This window comes from Blennius ocellaris (assembly GCF_963422515.1).
Source record: "Blennius ocellaris genome assembly, chromosome: 7".
Taxonomy (NCBI): domain Eukaryota; kingdom Metazoa; phylum Chordata; class Actinopteri; order Blenniiformes; family Blenniidae; genus Blennius; species Blennius ocellaris.
Window position 1 is genome coordinate 4,653,668 of NC_137656.1, and position 23,450 is coordinate 4,677,117.

The following is a 23,450-nucleotide window of genomic DNA, read 5'->3' on the forward strand; positions in this document are numbered from 1 at the left end:
TTGAGCCACTTTGACAGGCTGTTGTTTTTGTTGCTGCTGCTGCTGTTGTTGTTGAGGTGATGTCTGACCAAGCAGACCAGACAAGAAGCCACCTTGATTACTGTTTTGAGAAGGCTGTTGACCTGGAGGTTTGCCAGCATCTGTTGTCCTATTTCCCTGCTGAGAACCAGTTTGCGTTGTCTGCTGTTGTGGTGCATTTTCATTAGATGTTAATTTATTGAACAGCCCAGACAGCAATCCACCTTGCTGTGGCTCTGGAGCTGATGCAGCTGGTTGTGGCGGGACTTGGTTTTGCCTTCGCAGAGGTTGCCTGTTACCTTGTTGAGTCTGTTGTTGGTTTTGATTGCCTAAAGGTTTCTGCTGCTGAGCTGGAGGAGTAGAACCAGTTGAAAACAACCCAGAGAGAAAACCTCCCTGCTGATTAGGTGGTTGCTGGGGTGTCGTTGGTCTTTGCGCCTGTTGCAGATTTCCTTGACTCCCCATTGTAGATTGTGGGGTCCCTGCATCAGCAATTTTATTCAACAATCCACCGAACATTCCTCCAGGACTGCTGGAAGGTTGTTGTGCGGGGTTCTGTCTATTGCATGGTGGCTGGTTTGGTGGATTCACAGATTTGATCATCTGTGGCTGGTTCTGTGACGGTGGGGGTTGGTTTGCAGGAACAGATTCTTGGTTCCCAATTCCAAACAAGCCAGACAGGAAGCCTCCTTGATTAGAAGATGCTTGCTGCTCTGGTTTTTGGTTACTTTCTTGGGTTGCAGGCTGAGTTTGGAGTTTTACAGGAGCAGGATTTGTTTCCACAATCTTGTTAAAAAATCCTGATAAGACATTGCCAGGTTGTTGATTTGGTTGTGTGGATTGTGCAGAATCAGGTGGTTGAGATGCCGTTTCTGTCAGCTTCAACAAACTTCCAAATAACCCACTTGACTGAGGTGTTGGTGCAGCTTTTGGAGGTGTTTTCTCTGCTGTTTGATCAGTCTGTTGTTGATTTGGTTGCTGATGGGACTTGTCTGCCTGGTCAGAATGGAGCATGATCTCTTTATTTAGGTTTTGGTCAGCTCCTTCCATTATTCCTGTCTGGTCAGCTGCTCCTGGTTGTCGCTCTTGACTAGACTGAGTTGATGGGGATCCAGTGACTGTGTCTGTGGCTTTTTTTAAGAGCCCAGATAAGAGGCCTCCAGTTGGTTGTTGTGTAGCAGCAGACTGATCCTCTTTTTGCGCAACAGGCTGGCTTCCTGATGGTGGCTGATTTGTGGGAGCAGACACATTGTCAGAAGCAAATTTAAAAAATCCAGACAGGAGTCCTCCTGATTGCTGTGCATTGGGATTCTGTTGTGTTTGGGGAGATGGTTGGGAAGGTGATGAAAATAAACCAGAGAACAGGCCACCCTGCTGAGGCTGACTTGCCATTCCCTGTGTTTTATTGTCTTCTGTTGAGCCCAATTTCAACAACCCAGAAAGAATTCCCTGTGGCTGAGGAGTCTCTGGTTGTGATGTACCTTCCACAGGTTTAGTTTGAGCTGGATCTGTCTGACTGTTTTCAACATCATGGGGGTCTTTTTCAGATGATGTTTGGTCTTCAGATAATTGCTCTGTAGTGTTCTGCGTGGCTCCAGTGACCACTTCCTCTGTATGTGGCTCTGTTTGTCCACTAGGTTGGGTCAGTGTCACAGAAGGTGTTGATGGTGGTTTCACCGGTTCCTTGGCCGGTTCACTTGGGGATACTTTAAATAAGTTTGAAAACCAGCCAGTTTCTGTGTTTCCTTTTGGTACACTTTCAAGAAGTGCAGCACGACTTGGTGAGGCAGACCTTACAGGGGTGGGGGATGGACTTTTTGGAGGAGTATTGGCTTCTTCGCCAGATGCAAACTTAAGAATACCTGAAAACATTCCTCCTTCTGCCTTTGGTGTCGTTGCTGTAGAGGTATTTTCTGAAGAGAAGAAAGGAATTTTTAGTTTGCTGCCTAAAGATGCTTCCTCCCCAGGCTTAGCGTCATTCTGGGAGGCATTTTCTGGAGGAACTGATGAAATTAGTGTGGACAGAGACTTCCTAAAAGGACTGAAGAATCCCGTTTCCTCTGAAGTGCTTTCAGCTTTAGGTTCAGACAATACAGATGTTTTTCTCTGTTGAATATCAGGTAGCTCACCAGAGGATTCCGTTTCTGGAAGAAGCTCAACTGAACCACTACCTGTGTCGAGAGAAAGATCAACTGATCCACTTCCTGAACCTGGTCTAGTCTCGCCAGAGGACTGCCGCTCTGATTGTGCGCCATCTCTGTTGGGATTTACAGGACTTTGCTGGGAACGAATGGTTGCAGGAGAAGGGCTTTTTCGCTCCGATGGCTGTGGCGATGGTTGGGGTGATAGCTGCGGTGATGGCTGCGGTGATGGCTCTCTGGATGTTGGTGCACTGGAAAAAAGCCTCAAAGGACTAAGCCTTCCCAGCATGGATTCAAACCCAGAAGCAGGCTGGTTACTGGAAGCAGAGCCTTGAGCTTCGGTACCAACACTTGGTGATGTCCGATCAGGATCAGGCTGGTGACTGGGTTCAGAAGACTGAAACGGCAAAAGAGACTGAAGGGAAAACTTCTTTTCAGTGGTGGGCTCCTGAGAGGCGGGTGGGATGACTGCTACTGGTGGAGAAGCACTGCGACTTTTAGGAATAAATGAGAGCAGCTTTGAAATGCCAGACTCGGGTTGATTTGATGCTTCGGACGTCAGTGGTTCTGTTGCTGCGGCACCCCCAGAAGTTTCAGTGGCTTCTGTATTCACTTTTGGGATGAAAGAGAGCAGTTTAGAGATGCCAGACTCCGCCTGTGGTGGTTGAGGAGAAGTGGTCGTGCTGGAGGTTTCTGCGTCAGTGGGAGACTTCGATCCTGTGATTGTACTAAAAAGTGAGCTCATTGCATTTTTTACACCAGCTATTCCTTGTTCAACAGCACTATCCTCCTTAATGTCAGGTTTAACCTCCGTTTTACTACTGTCCTCAGGTTCTACAACTTTAGCGTCAGTTGGCAGTGCTGGAAGTTTTCTTCTATTTGGTTTGGGCATTGTTTCATAATTGTTGATCTCCTCCTCTTTAACGGCCAGATATTCAGACACGGAGTGAATCAAGCTCTGGAGTTCACCCATTGGATCAATGTATTCATCGTTTGGTTCTTCCACAGGAGACAACATGGGATCCAGCACATGACCACCTCTGCCTGTTCTTGAAGAGCCTCCATAAGGTGACATGGCACTACCAGCGTAGTAGTAATTCTCATATTCATAACTAACATCCCCCTCAGTGAAAGTCAGGTCATCCAGTTCCTCCTCCGATCCGAAGGAATACTGCATCTCATCTGAACTGACTGAACCGTATTCACTGCCACGAATCCTGAAAGCTTCTTCCCGAGCAGCCTCTTCCTCACGAAAGGCTGCGTAGCTCTCCAGTGTCTCTTCCAACGCTGTTTTTGCCCAGAGTCGGGTCTTGTAAAGGAGGCCTTCTCTGTCTGACTGCTGTCGCAGCTGTTTAATAGAGGGAATGATATCGATTTCGGGAGGAGATGATTCATCCTCAAAGCTGCAGGCTTCCTTGTAAACCAGCCGAACTTCTCCACTGCTGAAGCCCCGCCGCTGTCTGTGCGTCTGGCCACTGAGCTTCTGCGAATCCTCTGGAGACGTCACGTCATATTCAACCGTCTGATAGAAACGAGTACCTTTGGACTCAGACGGACTGTCACTGATTCGGTAGATGATGCTCTTATCCTCATCCTCCCACATCTTTTGCTCCGCATCTAAGTAATCGTCCAAGACGCCAGAGTCAGGCACTTTGTATTTACTCTCCCAGTCCTCCACGCCCATACCCGAGTCCACTGGGATTATTCTAACTCCAGCCTTACTGCTTGATTGCCTTCATATAACAAATAATATAATAAAACAATGGAAGACAAGGTGCCATGCAGGAAGCAGGTGAGCAGCATGCAAGAAAAAGAAAAGTGGACCATTAGACATTAAGACAGTGTTAGAAGAAATTCAGATGCAGAACAGCAAAGGAAAAAGACACATGAGAAAAATCAAATGATTTGGTTATTCTTCGTTAACATTTTATGACGTGGTACGTTAAAAATCTTGTATGGGTGAATTCAGAGGTGTGTTACATGATCCCCACATTGAAATTGAAAATTCTTGTGAATTTACCACAAGAGGCTATGATAATGAAGACTGACAAGATTTCATGAAATTGTTCATTTGTACATGTGAGTGTGGCAGGTTTGGGAGTGAGCAACATCGAGATAATTGAATATCGACACAGCACCGCTCCTGACGGCTAAAAAGGTAATTTCTTCCCTGGTCTGTTCTCCTCAGAGATTCTGATGTTTCTAATATGGTACATTTATAATTAAGTCTATCTCTCAATATAGTTTGGAGCACCTTGAAGTTTGGGACTGGGTGCCAATGTTTACAGGGTCTTTTTGGACTAAGAGATATCACTGGTGTGACTTGCATGGAAAAGCCATGGCTATAAAAAAAATGGAGTGGAACACCCATCGAGGCAGTCTCTTGGGAATTGAAGGTCTGTCCATAGTAATCGAAGAAAAGACTGTTTCTTCAATGTAACATTCATACAGATTAAATCCCAGTGGGAAAGCTCCACTCTTATCTCTGCTGTGAATTCTGCATCACATTACAGAGAGTAAGCCAAAGGTAGATATTTTCATTGGAGAATTTAAAAAAACAAAACAAAACAAAAAACAAATGTCAAACCATTGGAGCAGGGGTGTCACACACATTTTAGTTCAGGGGACCACATACAGTCCAATTTATACAGTCCAATTTTATCTTAATGCGTAATATGTGCAAAACTGAGCCATAACATCCTTTAAATTTAAACAAAGTTTTTCTTTATTGTGTATTTATTCCACGTGCATGTTCATGTGTAAGCACAAACACTTCCTTTGGTAATAATGTCTAAAAATAGAGTGGGCTGGAGAAAAAATATCACGCAGGGAGGAATATTATTGCCAAGTGGTCGATGGAACGTTGTGTGTTTGTGTCTGAGTGGTGTGATTTACCTGGCCCCCCTCATTTCCCTATAGTCTATCTCATAGTTCTGAACTGACTCTGACTCCCGGGACAGGCTGGGATGTTGCACCCTCCGTCCAATCGGGTACTGGTGCATGGATGAATTGGTCTGGGGGGTGCTGTGGTATCGTGGAGGTCTGTTTCCAGTCTCGCTGCGGTAGTCGCTGTCCCGGTCGTCCATTGCACTGTCGTGGTCGTCAAAAGCTGCGCATGGGAAAAGTATAAAACTAATGAGATCAGCTCAAAATCAGTGTTTACGTCAAGTTAAACCAGTCTGTGATATCTGCCGTCTTACTTTTCATAACTTGCATATCTTTTCTTGACCCAGAGCCAAATCATTTCGACTAGTTCAATGAAATCTCAGTTTTAACATGAAATGTAAATGATGAATTTACATTTTATGCACCGTACAAACCGAATATAAAAACAAGGTTGTCATTTATTGTTAATTAATAATGAAAAACAATAAATGCCAAATAATTTTTGGCATCTGCAACCTTCAGAATTTGCTGAAATCCAACCAGCACACTGCTGTATCATGGAATTCAGAGTGAAAACATCCAAAAGGCAACGTCAATCAGACGTGTGCCTCTATAGGTACACTCTGCCTGGATAAAGATCGCCCTCTAGGGGTGTGATGGTTGAAACACAACAGCCAATGGAAGTGAAATGAACACCAGGCAACAAACATCAACGAGACAGATGAGATACAATTTTCAACCACTGTAAAACTTCACTGACAGGAGTGAATGAATGCAGCACGAACACACAACAGCTTTCTGCACCATGCAAACGAAGATGGATTTAAAATGCCGGTATACATACTCTGCTGCTCACTCCATCCAAAATAACTCCAGCTGCCTGGTGGCGCCCAGGGAAAGTGTTCAGTGAAGAAAAATTACATTTTACTACGGTTGATTCCAACTCGTAATTGAATGTTTTTGAGTTCATTGTTGACTCACACTCACAATTTAACAAGACATTTTATTTATATTTTCCCAGATTTATCTTGTGTTTGCCTTTTTTTTTAATTTAACATCTGCATGCTCCCTCTCACAGTTGTTTACAACATACTGCTGGACAGACTTGAAAAATGCATGGGAATCTGGATTTTAAATGTTCAACGTTTGGAAAGCAGATATAGAAGACTGATGGATGAAACATGTTTACAATAAACAGTAAAGAAAATTCCTCATCTTTGTCTAAATAACAGGGTTTTTTTTATATATATGTTGAAGGGAAAACAATGTGAATGTTCACTGCCTATTGAATGTGGTCCATGATTTAACTTGATTTGAACTCACAGCACTGAGCGGGAACATAGGCCATCCTCCTCCTCTGGACCTCGTCCTGCAGAGGGTACTGCCATGGAGGGACGAGACACAACGGGAAAGAAGGAAAGATGAGAAAGAACCAAGAGAAAAATTAAAGGAAAGGACGTTTTATCAATACATGGAAATGTCCGATTGTCATTATTGGCAATCGGACATTTGTGTCACACACAATATTACAGAACTGTGTAATTTGATTTTATGTTATTGTATGTGAGGCTACTGTTTGATGATTTACTTCATTATATTGGAAAAAAAATATTAAATGATTTTGTTAAAGCTGGAATTTCTAAATAGTAGTCTTTTTTATATTTGTTATTTATGTGTTTACCTAGTAAAACTTTTTTGAATTTGATTTTTGAAACCAGGGGAATCAAGCAGATTTCAGTTCAGGGACCAAATACAGCAAAATTTAATCTTAAGTGGGCCAGAACAGTTAAAGAGTGCTATAATAACCTTTAAATTCTGACTATAAAGGTTTGGTTTTTTTGGTTGTGTTGCAAAGTAAACATGGTGAAAATGTCTATATTTTAACAAAACTAAACAATTTATACTGGAAATTACTCTCTAAATGTGAAGCCAGTTTTATTGTGTGGCAAAAAACAGTGAAATGCGTAAAATAAACTGTTGCCTTATGGGTGTAGTTACAAATTCATTCTGACAGCATGTGGTTTGGCCGGATTAGAGCCTCATGTTTGACACTCCTGATCGATACAGAAGAGGCATTTTTCCAATATTAGTTGATTCCAGTTTATTTAAGGGCTATTTTTGTCTTATGAATCTTATCTTTTAACAAGACTATGATCCAGATCACACAACAAATCAAATCATTTCTTTCTCTGCCAATATTCAAAATCAATATCTTTCCACAGGTTTTTGAGTTGATGTGTTAACGAGTCAACCATCTGTCTTCGTATCTAATATTTTGCATATTTTGAGAATATATATAATTTTTAATCCATTAAATATAAAGGCCAGCTTTGATGAAACTTCAAGTATAATTTTTTGAGTGTATGTAATAACCATTATCAGCCACAACATGGCAGCAGAGAACAAAAACTCACCATCATATCAAAAAGGAGATTGTATGTATAACTACACAGAATCAGATTCACAGATTTGCAGTGATCAGCCCAGTTGCCCATTTTTTTTTTTTTTTTTTACAATTTCTTCTTTCAATTTTAATTGACTTCAAGAAAATGAACATTGGAAACATCAAACTACGTTTCTAAAACAGTGAGGTATCACATCTAAAAAAAAGGTGAACGCTGACTGAAATGAACATTTTATTAATAATCAGTGGGACTTTTACCTCGTCGTGTATCTGCATTGTGTTAATCCGCTCCAGTTTGTTGGTCCAGTACTGAGCCTCGTCTTCTGGGATGTCTGCATGGACGTGTGAGACACAATAAGGAAGATGGAGACAAACAGAGGAAAGAAGTGGGACGGGAGTGTCGGCGAGTGAGCCGAGCGAGGGTGTATCCAGATGTATGAAGAGGTGGGAAAAAGGTGGTAAAGGAAAAAGAAAGCAAAGAGACAAAATCGTTAAAGCCAGAATGTGGAGCAAACTACTACAAGAAGAAAGAAAAAACTCGAGGCGTTGCAGCTCCACCCCTCCCTGAGTCGCCTTTCCTCCATCCTCCCGTCCCGTCAGGTCTCGCCCGCCCGCCCGATGTGCTGGAATCTCATATTCATGTATGAGCACAGAAATAGTATCTCTCCTAAGGCCTCAGAGGTTCCCCCCGGAGCTTCTAGAAGGAAGACTGGCCCGACTCCTTTTCCTACTGTACAATTCCTACAGTGCAATTTTATCTGGAGTGAGTCGGACTGGTAAAATAGTGCTTTTAAGTTTAACCTTTAAAGCTTTTCTTTGTTGTGGTGTGTAGTGCACGTGATGAAAATGTTGATATTTTCACAAAAGGCAAACAGTAACTACCGACAATGACTACAATCTCTACATAAAACCAATTTTAATGAAACTTTCTGGGACAAATACAGTGAAATGTCCAGAAAACATCTCTTGTAGCTCTTGGAATGTGGGTGTTTTTACAAACTCTCACAAACTTGTGTTTTTGAATGCAGCTTGATGAACGACACAACGAGCGTGTTTGTGGCTTCACAGCTCGACTCTGCACAACTTTGACAAACCTCAGGATGATTTGCTTCGAAATCCGACTTCCTGGCCTACTTCTTCATATTCTTCTTTCTGAAGGCTGTACCCAAGTTTGGTTGTCTTTTTTAGATTGCATCAGTGTTGATAATTCAATAAATTGTAGGTTTATGCTAGGGAAGTACTGTAAACCACCCAAACAGATGCTGGATTGAGCGGTGTAACTGCTATATAACTGCTAAAAGCTAAAGGCATCACGTACACAGGCAGGCAGGAAAGTTTTTGCAATGATCACTTCAGTTTCCTTGAATTAAAGTGACGCTACCAGAGCACATGCAATCATCTCACTGTTTGGTCCAGTTTTCCATCATTGTACAGGAATTAGTTGGAAGGAAACAGGAAAAAATGCAAAAGTTACCAAATTTGGTGTTTTGACCCAGACAGAGTTAAATATTTTGATCGGAAATGCAACAAAGAAACGCGTGAAGGTTTCTCCCTCTGGCATGACTTCACAGACATACGTCACAGCTCCATTATTTATCCAATACTGAGAAGGCGTTTGTGTGTTTCAGGGTGGCGAGTCGAGCTTTCCTCCACATGTAACTCACTATTGATCCGTGGTGTTAATTAGACGTCAACTATTTCTAAAAAGATTTGAGAAACGAAATGCCGGAGCGGGAAAATTACTTCCTGCTGGCAGACGAGACACCAGCCAGACTCGACCGGCCATCAGGTCACAGCTGAAAATAAGAAAGGAAAGAGCCACTTCAGACGGCTCCTCCAGATTAATGGAGGCGGCAGAGGGAGCTAAATCTGAGGGGGGAAAAATCTATTTACACGACGCTGCTCTAAAAATAAAGCCTGCTGAAAAACGGGGAGTGAAACCTTGAAGGAAACTACAATAAAGACTTTATGAAGCCTGGTGGTGCTTCTGCAAGTTGTAATATACAAGTGAAAGTCAGCAGCTGAGCAGAGTCACATGAAATACAGGTCAAAGATCATGTTTGAGGGATTTAATTGATTGAATTATTTAATTTGATGCTTTTTGAATTTCTGCTTTTGTCTTTTTAACAGATTCAAATCTAAGTCAAAGTCTTGAGAGAGTGTGTTCGATTTTGAATTCTGAAGGATTTCAATCTTAAACTGCAAATGAGAATTCAAAGTGGTAAATAAGCCATGTTAGCAAACATGGCTTATTTACCACTTTGAATTCTCATTTTCTATGTTTTTCTGCCCATTTTGATTCTGCAGCTCCACCGGCAGCAGTGTGCGACACATTGAAAGGCCTCTTTTGTATCAGCAGTGACTCTCGGAGAAGCGGCACAAATATAAATGTCTTAACGCGTCATGAAACGCAGATTGTGATTGGCTAGGTGGGACGGGAGGATGTTACCTACTCGGGTCTACATATCTTCTGCTTGAGAAAAACATTGAAGAAATTTGAACAGAAGTCATACTTCTGCATTTAAATTCCTGCAGCTGTTGTATCAGTCAATAAAGGTTTATAGTATTAATTTGAAAACATTGCATGAGGATTAATAAAATCACATATATTTATCAGTATTTTATCCAGATTTTGTTCAAATGTTCACCACAGACAGACATTGGGCCATGGAAGATTATTACATTTTGGAGGTGATTCGGAAACTTTTTTTTTTTTCATCTTTCATCCTTCGGCAGGCGTCAGAAATCTCTGATCGCTCTTGTTTTGTAATAAAGCTTATTGTCTTATTTTATTTAGGCTTCAGTCCACTGAGAATGAGGCTGAAATCTTTACAGCTTTCAGAACGACTCCGTCTCTGAAACTCGGTGGAAATCCATTGACGCGTGACAACGAGTCGGCTGAGACTCATCTTACTAGCTTCAGGTGTTGCCTGAGTTTGCGACGTACCAAAGGGCAACTCGAAGCGGGCGTCCAGCAGCACTCGGTGAAGAGTCGGGTTGGAGGTGCCGCAGATCTCGTCCTCCCTCATCAGCACCTCAGAGTACAGGGCGGTCCACTCCCCCGGACCCTCCTGACAGCCAGAGACACAGAAACACCATGAAGCAAAGATCAAAGCAGAGCGTCTGTGTGTGTGTGTGTGTGTGTGTGTGGGGGGGGGGGGGGGGGGGGGGGGGGTCCGAGCGACAACACGGGGGCGAGTGTTTACTGCACTTCAGGCTGAGTGGGGGGAGTTTCTCTTATTAATAACCTCAATCACAGACCTCACAGAGAAAGTCTCAAACAGCTATAAGCATCATGTTTTCAACAATAAGCGCTAAATATAGATGTTTATTGTTGGTCTTGAAACTCAGAGAAGCAGGCTGAAACTTCTTTCTACTTCCATTTCAAAACGACAGTAATTTATAATCAATTAAATCACTCTCCTGTCTCTTTTAGTAAATTTGATCATTTGTTTCGATCGGTTTTTTCTCCATCTCTTACAAAAAAGGTCTGAATCATTACAATTTCACACAATTGTAATGATATGATTAAAAAAAATCCTGCTAAAAGAAAATTGTCTTTATTGTTTAATGTATTTCATTCAAATATAAACACCATCAATGCGAACTGAAAGCAATTCCACCCAGCCAGTTTACAAGTTTCAACTTAGTTTTAACATTTATAAGTCGTGTTTTATGTTCTTCTATTAAAATAAACACTATAAAGTGGTCCAAGTTTGTTTGTGTAGACTGGATCGCTCACTAAGTTCACAATACCAGAGGAATCTGACTAATGGAGCATTTACATAAACCAAAATGTATTTCTACTTAATTTATTTTGAAATAAAAAAGAAAAGAAATGTGACTCCTCCCTCCAACACCAAGGTTGGAAGGTCCATGTGACACAATGTGTTCAGCCAGTAGACTGAATGGGTTAATATGACGGATCATGTAAAACTCCGGCAGACAAATACAGACAACACTTTTTGGTATTACCCCCATAAAAAAAACTGCAGAGGGAGAGTAGCAGGAGCTACTCAAGACATTGAGCAATGAAATGCGTGGAGTTGGAAAAGACCAAAACATGGGAGGATAAAAATGTCGAGTTTGAGCTGCATTACCTCATCAGACTGCCTGATGGCGCTGAGGGGAATCAGTGCCGTGCCGATCATCGTGTCCCAGATCAAACCTTTGTTCCAAAGCTCCACCACCAGACCTGACTCCAGATGGCTGATCTCACTGTGGAACAAACGCAAAGACACGTTACAGCAGGGCGGACCGACATGAGACCCGTTGGGCTAAAACCAGCAGGCAAGTGGCTCCAATCGGACCAAACCACCAAGAAAATTGCAAAGACTTAAAACAAATCATTGATGTTTTTTCACAACAAAACACTGAGACCCGAGATATCTGAGATATCGGTGATGCTGCCATGAAGGACAACTTCTTCTTTACTCGCTAACTAGCCAACTACAGGAGGGGTGTTTTTGGTTGTTTTGCACTCAAAGGTTTCTTTAAAACTGAACTATATGTAGAAATAATTCTTAGTAGTTGTTTGGTTTTGTGAAAATACAGACATTTTCATGATGAATCTGTGCCACAGCGAAGAAGAACTTTAAAGTTCAAATTTAAAACTTATTATGACACTATTTTATGACACTCTGGGGAGGATGTGCAACAAATTGGCAGCAAATGCATATATAGTGACAATAATTGCAAGTTTATTGATTTAAATAGCTCTAGTTTCTTTGTAAGATCACCTTATAACTCTCAACCACAACATCTGTCATGAAACTTTTCCACTTGTCAAGATATTTAAATTGTCGTAGTTCATGCAAGTCTTATTTCACCAACTTAAAGATATTTTGCACAAATTTTAGTCCAATGTAATGTTGATAAGATATGATGTTCAATAAGACATGAAATACCGTGATAAACATGTAGTCGAGGGGACCAGTGGTAACATGTTGCCGTTTCTTGTGTTTCTGGGTCAGTGTGTACTGCTGTTGCACAGTGATGTGAGAATATTTCCAGTTCCTGCAACTGTAGAAACAGACTGGGAGACTTCACGGTGAATTTATTGAGCCGTCACATAAAGAGCATGTGGTTTTGTCGGAGGTTTCATTTCAGTGTTTTACAAAGAAATTTGGAGGGTGACTTGATGGATCGGAAACTGAAAAACGTCCGGAGTAAAGAAGATGAGATCCCATGGAGTTTAATCTCCCAGCGGTTGGATTTAACCATTTTTCTTCATCTGGGTTTAAAGCAGCGTTGCACATTAACCACCGTGAGGTCAGCGGGCCGGTCCAACCCGGAGATTGTGGAGTGAAGTGAAGAATGGCTGCCATCATTTTCTGACAGATCTGTCTTGAAGAGAAAAACAACAGCCAAACCGTCTTCACTGCTCATCTGCATAATCACATCCACACTCCCATTCATATTCATATTCATGCACTCTCCGTTCAGCTGTCCATCATCTCTGACGGAACGGCGCTGCTGGGGGCTCGGAGAAAACGGGGGTGGGAGTTAGGTGGGAATTATTTGGTCCAAATCCGAGATATTGTAGGAAATTATCTACGTTTATGTAGACTAAACTACAGAAGTTGGAAGTTTTCCAGATTTGTGAATATCAAATGTTGTGCTTCAAGCCAAAAATTACATTTCGCTTCACCGTCACTCACAAAAACGCACCATTTTTGAATTTTCATTTCAGAAAAAGCTTTGCGTTTGCACAGCAACTTTTTGAAAATGATGGTCGTTTACATGGAAATGATGAAGATAGACTGGGAGTATGGTTGCGAAAAAAAAATCTATTTAATTGAATTTGTGGCTAAAAAGATTTTTTATTTTGCAAATTTGAGTTTTTTTCTCCCCACGGTTTTTCTGTATTTTTTTGCGTTCTGTTCTACCATTCCTTGTGGGTTTCTGTAGTTGCTGTTGCACTTTTGCTTAAACCTGGTTAAAGCCTGAATTTGTTGAATGATGGAGCCTTGTTTTGTGATTGTTTATATGCATTTTAACTCTGAAGACAATCAGCAATAAAGTTGCATTTTTGACAATATATCTGATGTCATTTTTAAGTGCATTGAGAAAATCGACACTCAAATTTTTCTTTTAAAAAAATCATAGATATTTTTAGGCCAGATCGTCCAGCCCTAACTGGGAGTCATGAGATTAACATTAGTTGTCATTGCACATCTACTCCAGCATGTGCAGAAGCAAGATTTACTCCAGCTTTGGTGTTCATGCACAGTCGCAGCATTTCATAAAAGCTTCTGTCGTTTCCACGGAGACGGAGCATTTCCAAAAACGTGCGTTTTCCATGTTTACATGGAAACAGTCGGAGCGTTTTCAAAAAGTTGTTTTCAGTGGCTCCGAGCGCTGTTGTCGTGCAAATGGACTCCCGAAATGTAACCAAAGTTTGACCTTTCCACATGAAAATGTTGTGAACAGAGCTTTTTACTCTCATATTGTAGCTAACAGGTCAAAAGAGAAATTAAATAATGAAAGCAGGAGGGGATTGTCCTGCAGACAGAGTGGCGACAGTCACACGAATGAGGTCTCTGTTCCCATCTTTTCAGGATTCGGCTTATTTACTCGCTCACACCACAATGAACATGAGCTGCTATGGATGGTTCTCAATCAGGGTTGAACTGAGGTTCAATGTCTTGTTTCTGTCCTTGACTTTCACAAGTAGGGAAATAACAAAGATCCAAAAAGTAAAACTGAACTTCAAACCTACTCTTTCCACAGAGACAGAGACACAACCCACCTATTTCTCCCTTAAAGCCTCTGTGCCACACAAAGTGGTGCAGCTTTGCATCTTCCCTCCATCAAAGGCCATCAATTATTGAGGGAACGGTTTTGCGGCACAAGGGAATGAGATGAATGTATTTTTGAGCGTCAGGAGTTGCTCATACACAGACAAGAGTCAGAGAAGGACTGGGTGGGTTTGTACCAGACATGAGGCTTCACAGACATTACGAGTACAGGACGACGTTGAAACATTTTAAAAAAGTGAAGTTGCTTTTTTCGCGTTTTTGTATTAAGGTTACATTTTCCCTCTGGGCTACATATTACAGCCAGACATGCACAAATAGCCGCCTTATTTGTGAAATGTCCCATCAGGTTGTTGGGGTTTTTTTGGGTTATTTTGTTGTTGTATTTTTAAGCAGTGGTTTGTTGTTGATGTCTCACATTTTCAAATTTAAAAAGCATCTTGTTTGAAATGGGTATTCCTTATCAAAAACAATGCAATCCCATGTTCAAGGCTTGACACATGTTTATGCTACTTTATATTCAGTGAACTATTCCGACGATTTGCAGAATGAGTTCTTAAACTACATTTCATACAACGACAAAGTCTTGTCGAGCTTGACAATTTGGAATGTGCCTTAGAAATCGTCTCACTCTGCTTCCTTTCAAGTCAAACTTCTAAGGGGAAAAAAAAAAACAGAAGCACAATGACGCAGGTATTGGCAGCGTAAATAAGGTCAGAAGAAAAGGTCGCACTCAGACAGTTGTAAGTCGCTCAAGTTGTCCTAACCTGATAAAATCACAGGTCAGAAAACTAATAAAGGTTGATGTGAGCAGACAGAAAAAAGGTCACGACTATTTGATGGTAAAACACGACTTTACGGGCCAACAATGTGACACGAATCGTTAGTCAGTCGCTCAGGTATTCTGTCCTGAGTGTTTTCGTCAGTTCACCCGTGGCATTCTGGCTCCCTTGCTTTGAACATATAGTCATCCAATCATTTGGAAGCATGATGATGAAAGCGTGGGTGAAACAAGCTGATCTGAGAATCTCGCAGCCTGCTGATCTGCTACGACGTCACACAAAAACTTTGATTTTCAGTCTGATTTTTTGGGGCTGGTCATGTGACATTTCAAAATAACTGTCCAATTTGAATGCTGCTGCAGTACCACCACCAACAAAAAAATAAATAAAAACCTCCACTATAACTGTATTTATCTGACAGTACAAGAAAGATGTCACCAAAAAGAAAAACTGCGTTAACAAATTTTTTATCGTCTACATTTAGAAAGGCGAGGAACAGTTCCCACTTTGCAAGAAACTTTTTCAAGACAGAGTCGGAGTCATTTTACATCCCGATGACTGAAAAAGAAATTCTGAAGAAGTGAAGCTGAGGGAGATTTCTTGTCTCTTGTCAGGCCAAACGCCCAATGTCTCTTTGTACAGGTTTGTAGAGACCATCAATTAACTGGGATTGAAGCTCAGCATCTGGCAGAAAAACCCTATTGTAGGCCTTCAAATAAAGGTCAAGAAATTAATCCAAAATCCAGGTAGTGAAGGACAAAACGAGAAGGTGTGTGACATCGACACTCTGAATCTGTCACACGGTAGTGAAACTGGAGGACAAAACTTAAGGTGGAGACCTTTTTCAATGTATGATTTGCATTACTCTGAGTCTACAGGCTCCTGTTAAAGGGATTTATTTATTTCCGCTCTCTATGCTCGCTGATTAAATCTGGAATTGTATATCTGTGTACGCTATCTGGTTCAATTGTGCCCCATTGTGATACTGAAAGATAAGAAAGTGGCTGATGTAGTGAAAGGTTCTGACCTCAGACGGGACTGGAAACCAGGTCAAAAGATTAAGGCTCCCCTCAGGAGAACGGAGAGGGACTGTTTTCAGCAGGACAAAGACCGAACAATTGGGAAAAAATGAAGGATGCACACAGAGAGAAAAAAGTACGACTCATCATCCAAGTCGTTTCTGTGGCGACGGTAAAAGAAAGAGGGGTGAAAGAAAAACCAGGAGAGAGCGCAAAAGACAGATTCACCGTAACGGGAAGAGACGAGCACGTGAGGCCTGCTGACCTTAAATGCAGAGGGATCAACTGCTTAACCTCTTAAACCACTAGGCAACACGCCTGCCCACCCACCAACACACACACACACACACACACACACACTCCATTGAACAGATCGGAATGACTGGATAAATGTCTTGCAGCAATGAAGCCAGGTTTGATTTCCAAGAAAGAGGCCGACATCAGATAATGGAGAATTTATGATCGATGATCGCCAAAGTTAAAGTACTTATGAGACTGTGCAGTAAAACAGACCCTTCCAACAAATGTCAATAAATGAAACGAGGTTAAGCAGCGATGGCCGAATGACTAGACATTATGCAACTTCACAAGGTCTGACTCCGTTTGTCCGGGGCACTTGTCTACTGCTGGTGAGTCCAAATCCCTGGGCAGTAACGTTATTATCTGATTGTCTGTGGGAAAAGTCCAGCACAGGCTTTGACAGATTTATTTGATGTTATGGCCAAAACACACCAAATAATATCTGACCAAACATATATTTGCTAATTACATCAAAAAATTAATTTCTGGGAACTTTAATAGACTGCAGCATTTTGAAAAAGGTTTTGTAGGATGATCAACCACAACAAAGTACTGGTACTCATGTTTGCAAATTAAAACAACATTACACACTCGACCCACGCTTCTTAATCCAGAACAGACTGATAGCAACCAAACACTCTGATGCTAAATGACCAGATAACACCGACTGAATGAAAGGAAATCAAGAGTTCTTTCAAAGACAAGGAACAAATATTTTGACAAATGTTTAATACAGTAAAAGCAAGAACACAGATATTAATAGCTTTAAATAAGAGCTACTCCGTCATTACTGAATGCTCAGTGAATAAATCCGCTGCAACAACAGTTCCTAAACTCAAACCTCCGACCTTTTTTTTTTTTTTCTCCTACAGATGTAATCTGATTGGTTTGCTCCATCCAGGTCTGAGTCAAAGAGTCAGGCCGCACATCTGGCCGGGTCTCAGTGTCAAGTCCCTCCCAAGCTGTGAGCAGGTCACCTCTCCGCGGTTCCCGGGCAACACCACACACATTTGGATTGAGTTTTGCTTGCAAAGTGCTTGATGTTTGTAATGAGTCACAGTGTGCGGCACCCTGGAAAAATGTCGCTTCATTATATGGAGGGATGCCCGGGCGGGTTGCTGTCTAGGTTTCAAGTTCTATTAGATTAGCTCATGTGACATCCACCAAATACAATCTCTGTCTGATTGATAGGCGATGATTTACTGCTGTTGATTTTTATTAAGGAGTTAATGGATCTATTTGATTTTGCCTGTCAGAACTTTCTGTTGAGGAAATCGTTGATCATGTTTTTGTTTTTTTGCATCTTGTAAGTTATTGTCCAACCTGACCACCGGACACTCGATAGATCGCATCAATCCTGAGCAACACTTTAAAAAAAGCTAAATTATGTCACAGTGCATAACTTAACTCCCCCTGAAAGTTTTCACAAGTTTTCACATTCTGATCTAAGGCAACGTTTACACAAAAATGTTTTAAAGTAAAAATGCAAAACATTGCTATTCGATATTGGGGGAGTCGTTTCCACGACAACGGTGCTCGGAGCTACTGAAAACGCAACTTTTTGAAAATGCTCCGACTCTGTCTCTGCCTAGATGGTGGAAACGCTGCCACTGGCCTTACGCTCCAGTAGTTCATCTGCACATGAGTCGATATAACATATAATATGATATAACAACAATGTTGTCCTCCAGAGTGTCATGACTCTCAGTCCATATTCTCCTGGGACTTGTTGGTTTTATAATTGAAAGTCACTGCAGTAACAATTCAACTTTGTCCTCTGTCAGTACAAATGTCTTACTCATCATTGTTAATGTTTATAGCGTTCTCTGCACGCATCATTATTTTTACAAAAACAAACAACAGCACCCACTAGTGGCCCCACGTGAAAACTACAGTTTTCAGCCTTTCTGTCATTTCCAATTAAATGCACATCGTGTTCAAAATGTTGTGTAAACGGAGTCTTAGTCTTAGTTTGTTAGTAGGGTGTGTATGCATGAAACTAGAGGAAACATTTTGAGATTCAATTGTCTAATAATGTCGCTAAAAAGTTTAAATCAAGCATGCTGCATCTCATGATCCAGTTTCGTGGTTCTGGCGGAGCTCAACTATTTAGCAAATACAGGTATGTATGTTAAACCATACATTCAATATAAGACCCTGCTACAGTGTATTTCAGGAGCACTCGCACCACACAGTTGCACCACCACAGTCTCTCACACATGAGCACAAACAGTCTTATGTAATCATGTGGTTCCACAGTCAATCTCTCCAGTCTAATCCCTAATCATGTCTGAGGGGGAGGGAGGATCAGCCTGCTGCATGAATCTCTGTCTCGTGTACAACAAACAATCCTGATGTGCATGTGTGTCCGATACGAACCAGCAAGGTGAGCAGCAGAGGTTTACGTGTAAGAGTTTTTTTTTTGTTTTTTTTTTTTAAATCCCATCAGACTTACATTATTTTTAATTATTATCTCCTCCACTCAACAACATGGGACTCATTCCTCCACTTCAAATCTCAACTAAAAACATTTTGTTTAAAGCTACATTTTCTCTCTGATGCCGACTGTTCTGTTTTGTGTTGTTTTGACTGTTTTTAAATGCATTGTTGTAAAAGTCTGATTGTACGACACCTTCACCTTGTTTTGTTTTGTTTTGTTTCGTTTCGTTTTGTTTTGTTTTGATCCCACCAGTGAACTTGAACAAACACTTGTTTAGTGCACAGTCACTGCAAATGGTCATTTTTGAAAACGGCTCCCGAGGTTGGAACTTTCTGAAAACGCTCCGACTTTGTAAACCTGGCAAAACACAACTTTTCTGAAATGCCGCTACTGCGGATGTGCACCACAGCTGAAGTCAATAGCTTTCTTGCACATACATTAGCAGGTTGACAATAACAACAATGTCCATATCCTCCCGGGACTTGGTAGTTTTATAGTTGACAGGTTGTGCACACTACACTTTGAATTTTGAGGAGAAAACAAGACCATCATTTTACCCAATAGTCCTGAACTCCGCTGTGTTATGAATGTTGTGATGTTTTTTTTGGGTCACTTATATCAAACTCAGTTGAATGCCGATCGTTTCATTTCGTTTCTTCATTTACATGCTCAGATTCATCTTAGACAGCAAACGATGGGAGATAGTGTCAGCTTGGTATAATATCCTCATCAAAAACAATTTCATGTTTGGAAGTTTAGTACCTTCCCCAAGAAAGATTCAGTCTGAAGACAATTGTCTCATATGAGATCTGTCTAAAGAACAATGATGAAAACTGCATTTTCTCTTGTCTGTGGAGTTAAAGTAAATCTAAAGAAATTCTTAAGAATTTGCACATCCTTTGTCCACTGATACCAGATCAGTTGAGCTTTGAGTTACATTGGATGTTAAAATCTCAATAAACTTCATCAAGATTTTTCAAAGACATTCGTCTCACATCTGCAGCTTAACGACGATGTAAAAAATACAAGAGTGGCTACATTCATAATGAAATAAAGGAATATTTTGTTTTTCTAGGATAAACGTCCACAAAAAAAAATTTAAGTAACTAAACTCTGTACATGAAGCAGCACACTAAACAATAAAGCAGAGAAATACTTCAGCCAGCTGAACCAAAGGTCAGATTTCTACTTCGACTTGTCAAAGCACGGAAAGAAAAGAATAAAAGAATGACTGCACAGAGTAAAATCACCTTCAAGAATCCAATAAAAAGAAACGTTATTTGTCTGACCCACTGGAAAGTACAATCAGGAGTCAGAGCAGAAAGAGAAACACCGGAGCTGTCGGTGCACTTCGTCGTCATACAGGCAGCAGATTGATTCAAAGATGAGTCGCAGAGTCCAGTTGCTTCTTTCTCTCGCTTGAGATGTGGAAACGCTTGTTGTGTTACAAACTTTGTGTAAAGAGCCTGTTTCTGTCTTGTCTTGGAAGAGAGGGAAACAAACTGGGCAAAGAAAACCTTGTGACTGTCACTAAAAACCTTTTTTTTTTTAATTAAACTCTTGACTGTTTGTTTATACAGAAACGCCAGTCGTTGAAAATAACATTTTTGAAAAAGAAGTGCGACACTTAATGTGCGCCCATCTCGGAACAGTGAAACAACAGAGGGACTAGTTTTTCTGCACATGTGAGAGTAAATCGACAACAAAACTGAGTCTAAGGCCTCATTTTCAAGTGGAAACAGAAAACGTTTTAATTTTGAGTCAATTTCCGGAAATCAAATTATACATTGGTTACATGAGTAATATTAGGATAATCTTTCAAAGTATATTTGAACCAGGTATCAACTGAAATTCCTGCATCGCTCGGTTTACTTCAAAGGACAAAATATCAAACGCATGTGTGTTGATTACAATCAGAAATAATCAAATCAGTGAAATATTACTCACAATAAATTTTAGTAAAGGTCACAATAGGGCATGTCGCTTCTCAGGCTGATCTGGTTTGTTCCATCAGTTTTAAAATATGGATCATTTGATCATCCTTGAAGTCCATATCCTTCTTTCAGATGTTTTCATTCTTTAAAGCACCAGCTTTTCCATGATTAAAATTAAGTGATTCCAAGTTGTCTTTTCAGAAATGAAATGTAACCATCAAACAAGATCGATTCAATCATATGATTTCAAAGCTAAAAAAATTCAGAGATGATTGATGAACAATTGAGTTTTCAAACGTGACTAAAAACCAACAGTTTTGACAAAAACCCAACATATTCTGCTATCTGAGTGATCTCTGCAGTTTTAAACGCCTACTTCCACTGAAAACCGTTTGATCCTAGTAGTTGGCACTCCTGTTCCAAACCCAAATATAATTTTTTCCACCAGAAAAGAAACAGAACAATTCTGAAATACCAAAACCTTGTAGTACTTTATAAACCTGTTTAAGCACCATGTCAAACCATTTGTCCAGCAACAGGTCTTCATGTCAAGACCTGCCTTCAAATAAAATCCCCATGCCGACTGAAAATTCCCAGTAAATCCAGTCCAATCACACCGTGCTGAACAATTCATTACATTGCTCACTGACTCATCCACTTATCTGAGGCTGGCATGTAATTTCACCTCCTATCCATCCTACAAACTCCCATTTAGTGGCCGCCATGCAGTCCCACAGGCGGCCACCGGCACTCTCCTGCAATTTCAGCAAGTCCTATTAGAGGCGGCGAAAACACCGGCTCGCCACGGACACCTGGCCTGCATTCATCGAGGGACACGCATACACACACATACACACACATAAATACACACACATACACACAACTTCAATTTCTCTCTGCATTTTGTCCTAATGAGTCCCAGGAGACCGAGACGTCGGTGTTGACCGAACTGTCTCTGCCGTTATTGATGACAAAAGTGAAGCAAAAAAAACCTGGAAAACGAGACAGAAGTCGACACTGAAGCTCATTACGATGCAACTGAACAAACCAGATGTGGGAGGTAAAAAAAAAAAAAAAAAAAAAAAAAGGAATCTCGTAATTGGAGACACCAATATCCAGGCTGATTTGTCTGATTTCATACAGATGTGCTCAATCAGAAGCCTGCTTTCCTCACCTGTGATTCTCACCCGGGAGCCGCTTGTTGTTGAAAAAGGCTTATTGAATGTGATGATAAAAATCAATGTGATACTGTCGATTCATAAACGGGGCCTTAAAGTAGAAATTATGAAATTTAGGAAATACATGTATTTAATCTCTCTTCTTCTTTAAATGCTTAATTCCTTTTAGCTTTTATTACAAAATCAAACACTATTTTCAAATGAGGAATAATTCCGTCTTCAAATGGGGTACAACAGAATTTACTTGATTATTTGAATTTTTGTTATCATTATGATCGCACTGTTGTGCATATCAACATCATTCTTTTTTTCCTCTTGTGTAATTTTAATAAGTAGTGCATTAAATTAAATAGTTTTAATGAGTAAAATCAAATCCAAAAAATTATTCATCACATGTTTTGACCGGACAAATAAAGCCAAAATATATATTCCCGTCATTTTGTACAACCGAGTATTAACTCAAAATGTGATTCTGTTCAGAGCTTCAGGATATCAGTAAACATTTGTTGAGTATTTCCATCCAGATGCAAGATGACGTTGACATGTTTGTACTTTGAGGTTTAGTCTTGTTTTCTTCCTCTTCTTAGCCCAGTTATCCAGATGAAACTTTCTTTCTGACAATGTGTGTGTGTGTGTGTGTGTGTGTGTGTGTGTGTGTGTGTGTGTGTGTGTGTGTGTGTGTGTGTGTGTGTGTGTGTGTGTGTGTGTGTGTGTGTGTGTGTGTGTGTGTGTGTGTGTGTGTGTGTGTGTGTGGGTGTGGGTGCACTTTCCACCAGCAGCTTCAGAAGTGGAGCACTTTGTTGACTTTTATTGTTTTGGATTTTTTTATTTTTTTTTATTGATCTTTTGCGACTTCTGGCCTGTGACCAACAGCTTCATGATAATAAAGTGAAATACGATAAGTTGCCAATGCAATCTGAGGCAGTATTGCTCCATGAACACACACAAACACACACGATTGATACCAGTTCAGCTTCTTGCAAGGTGCATACTGCAGTACATTTTAAATATATGGTGCAGCTGTACCCAGTAGGTGATGAAGCTGAAAGTACTCACAACATGAAGTCCTGCTCCCAGCACGGCTGATCCCCTCGGACCGTGATGGTCGTACTCTTCACATTCTGCACCTTCAGAGTCACATAGGCGTTGAATTTATCTGAAAGAGACGAATCAGAGGTTATACATCTGTGTTTAACCTGGTCGCAGAGTCACCCATCTTACTAATGCCTATGTGTTGAATTTATTAAAATGTTATTACTGGCATTACTAATTTTAGTAAATGAAAAAAAAAGATTTCTTTTTCCTTTGGCCTCTGATTTTTTGGGCATTTTGCAATTCCTGCAAATAATCGAGTGTAATCGGTTACATGTCATCAGGATCTCTGTGGTGCCAGAATCGAATGCATGTAGTGTTTTCACGTGCGTCACACAAGGACTCAAATGCATTCAGTAAAGCCATTGCTCCGTTATCAAACTCACAATGACGCGCATAATCAGTCTAAAATGAGGAGGTCCGAGCCCCCCGATCACTAAATCCTCGCTTGATTACCTGCCTCGAATAGCACGCACTTCAGCCGGGCCGAGAGCCTGA

At 40.8% G+C, this 23,450-nt stretch overlaps 1 protein-coding gene across 1 annotated transcript in view; it reads right to left on the bottom strand.

The window, feature by feature from the left end:
• Window positions 1-23,450, bottom strand: part of LOC308132758 (protein unc-13 homolog B-like) — a gene marked incomplete at both ends in the record, with an annotated part of 85,173 nt that overhangs the window by 44,651 nt on the left and 17,072 nt on the right. The window contains 7 exons of the mRNA XM_080499940.1: window positions 5,055-5,268; window positions 5,890-5,925; window positions 6,369-6,426; window positions 7,708-7,781; window positions 10,397-10,520; window positions 11,550-11,667; window positions 22,917-23,016. Coding sequence (XP_080356066.1) covers window positions 5,055-5,268; window positions 5,890-5,925; window positions 6,369-6,426; window positions 7,708-7,781; window positions 10,397-10,520; window positions 11,550-11,667; window positions 22,917-23,016 — 724 coding nt within the window. The remainder of the gene's footprint in view (window positions 1-5,054; window positions 5,269-5,889; window positions 5,926-6,368; window positions 6,427-7,707; window positions 7,782-10,396; window positions 10,521-11,549; window positions 11,668-22,916; window positions 23,017-23,450) is intronic.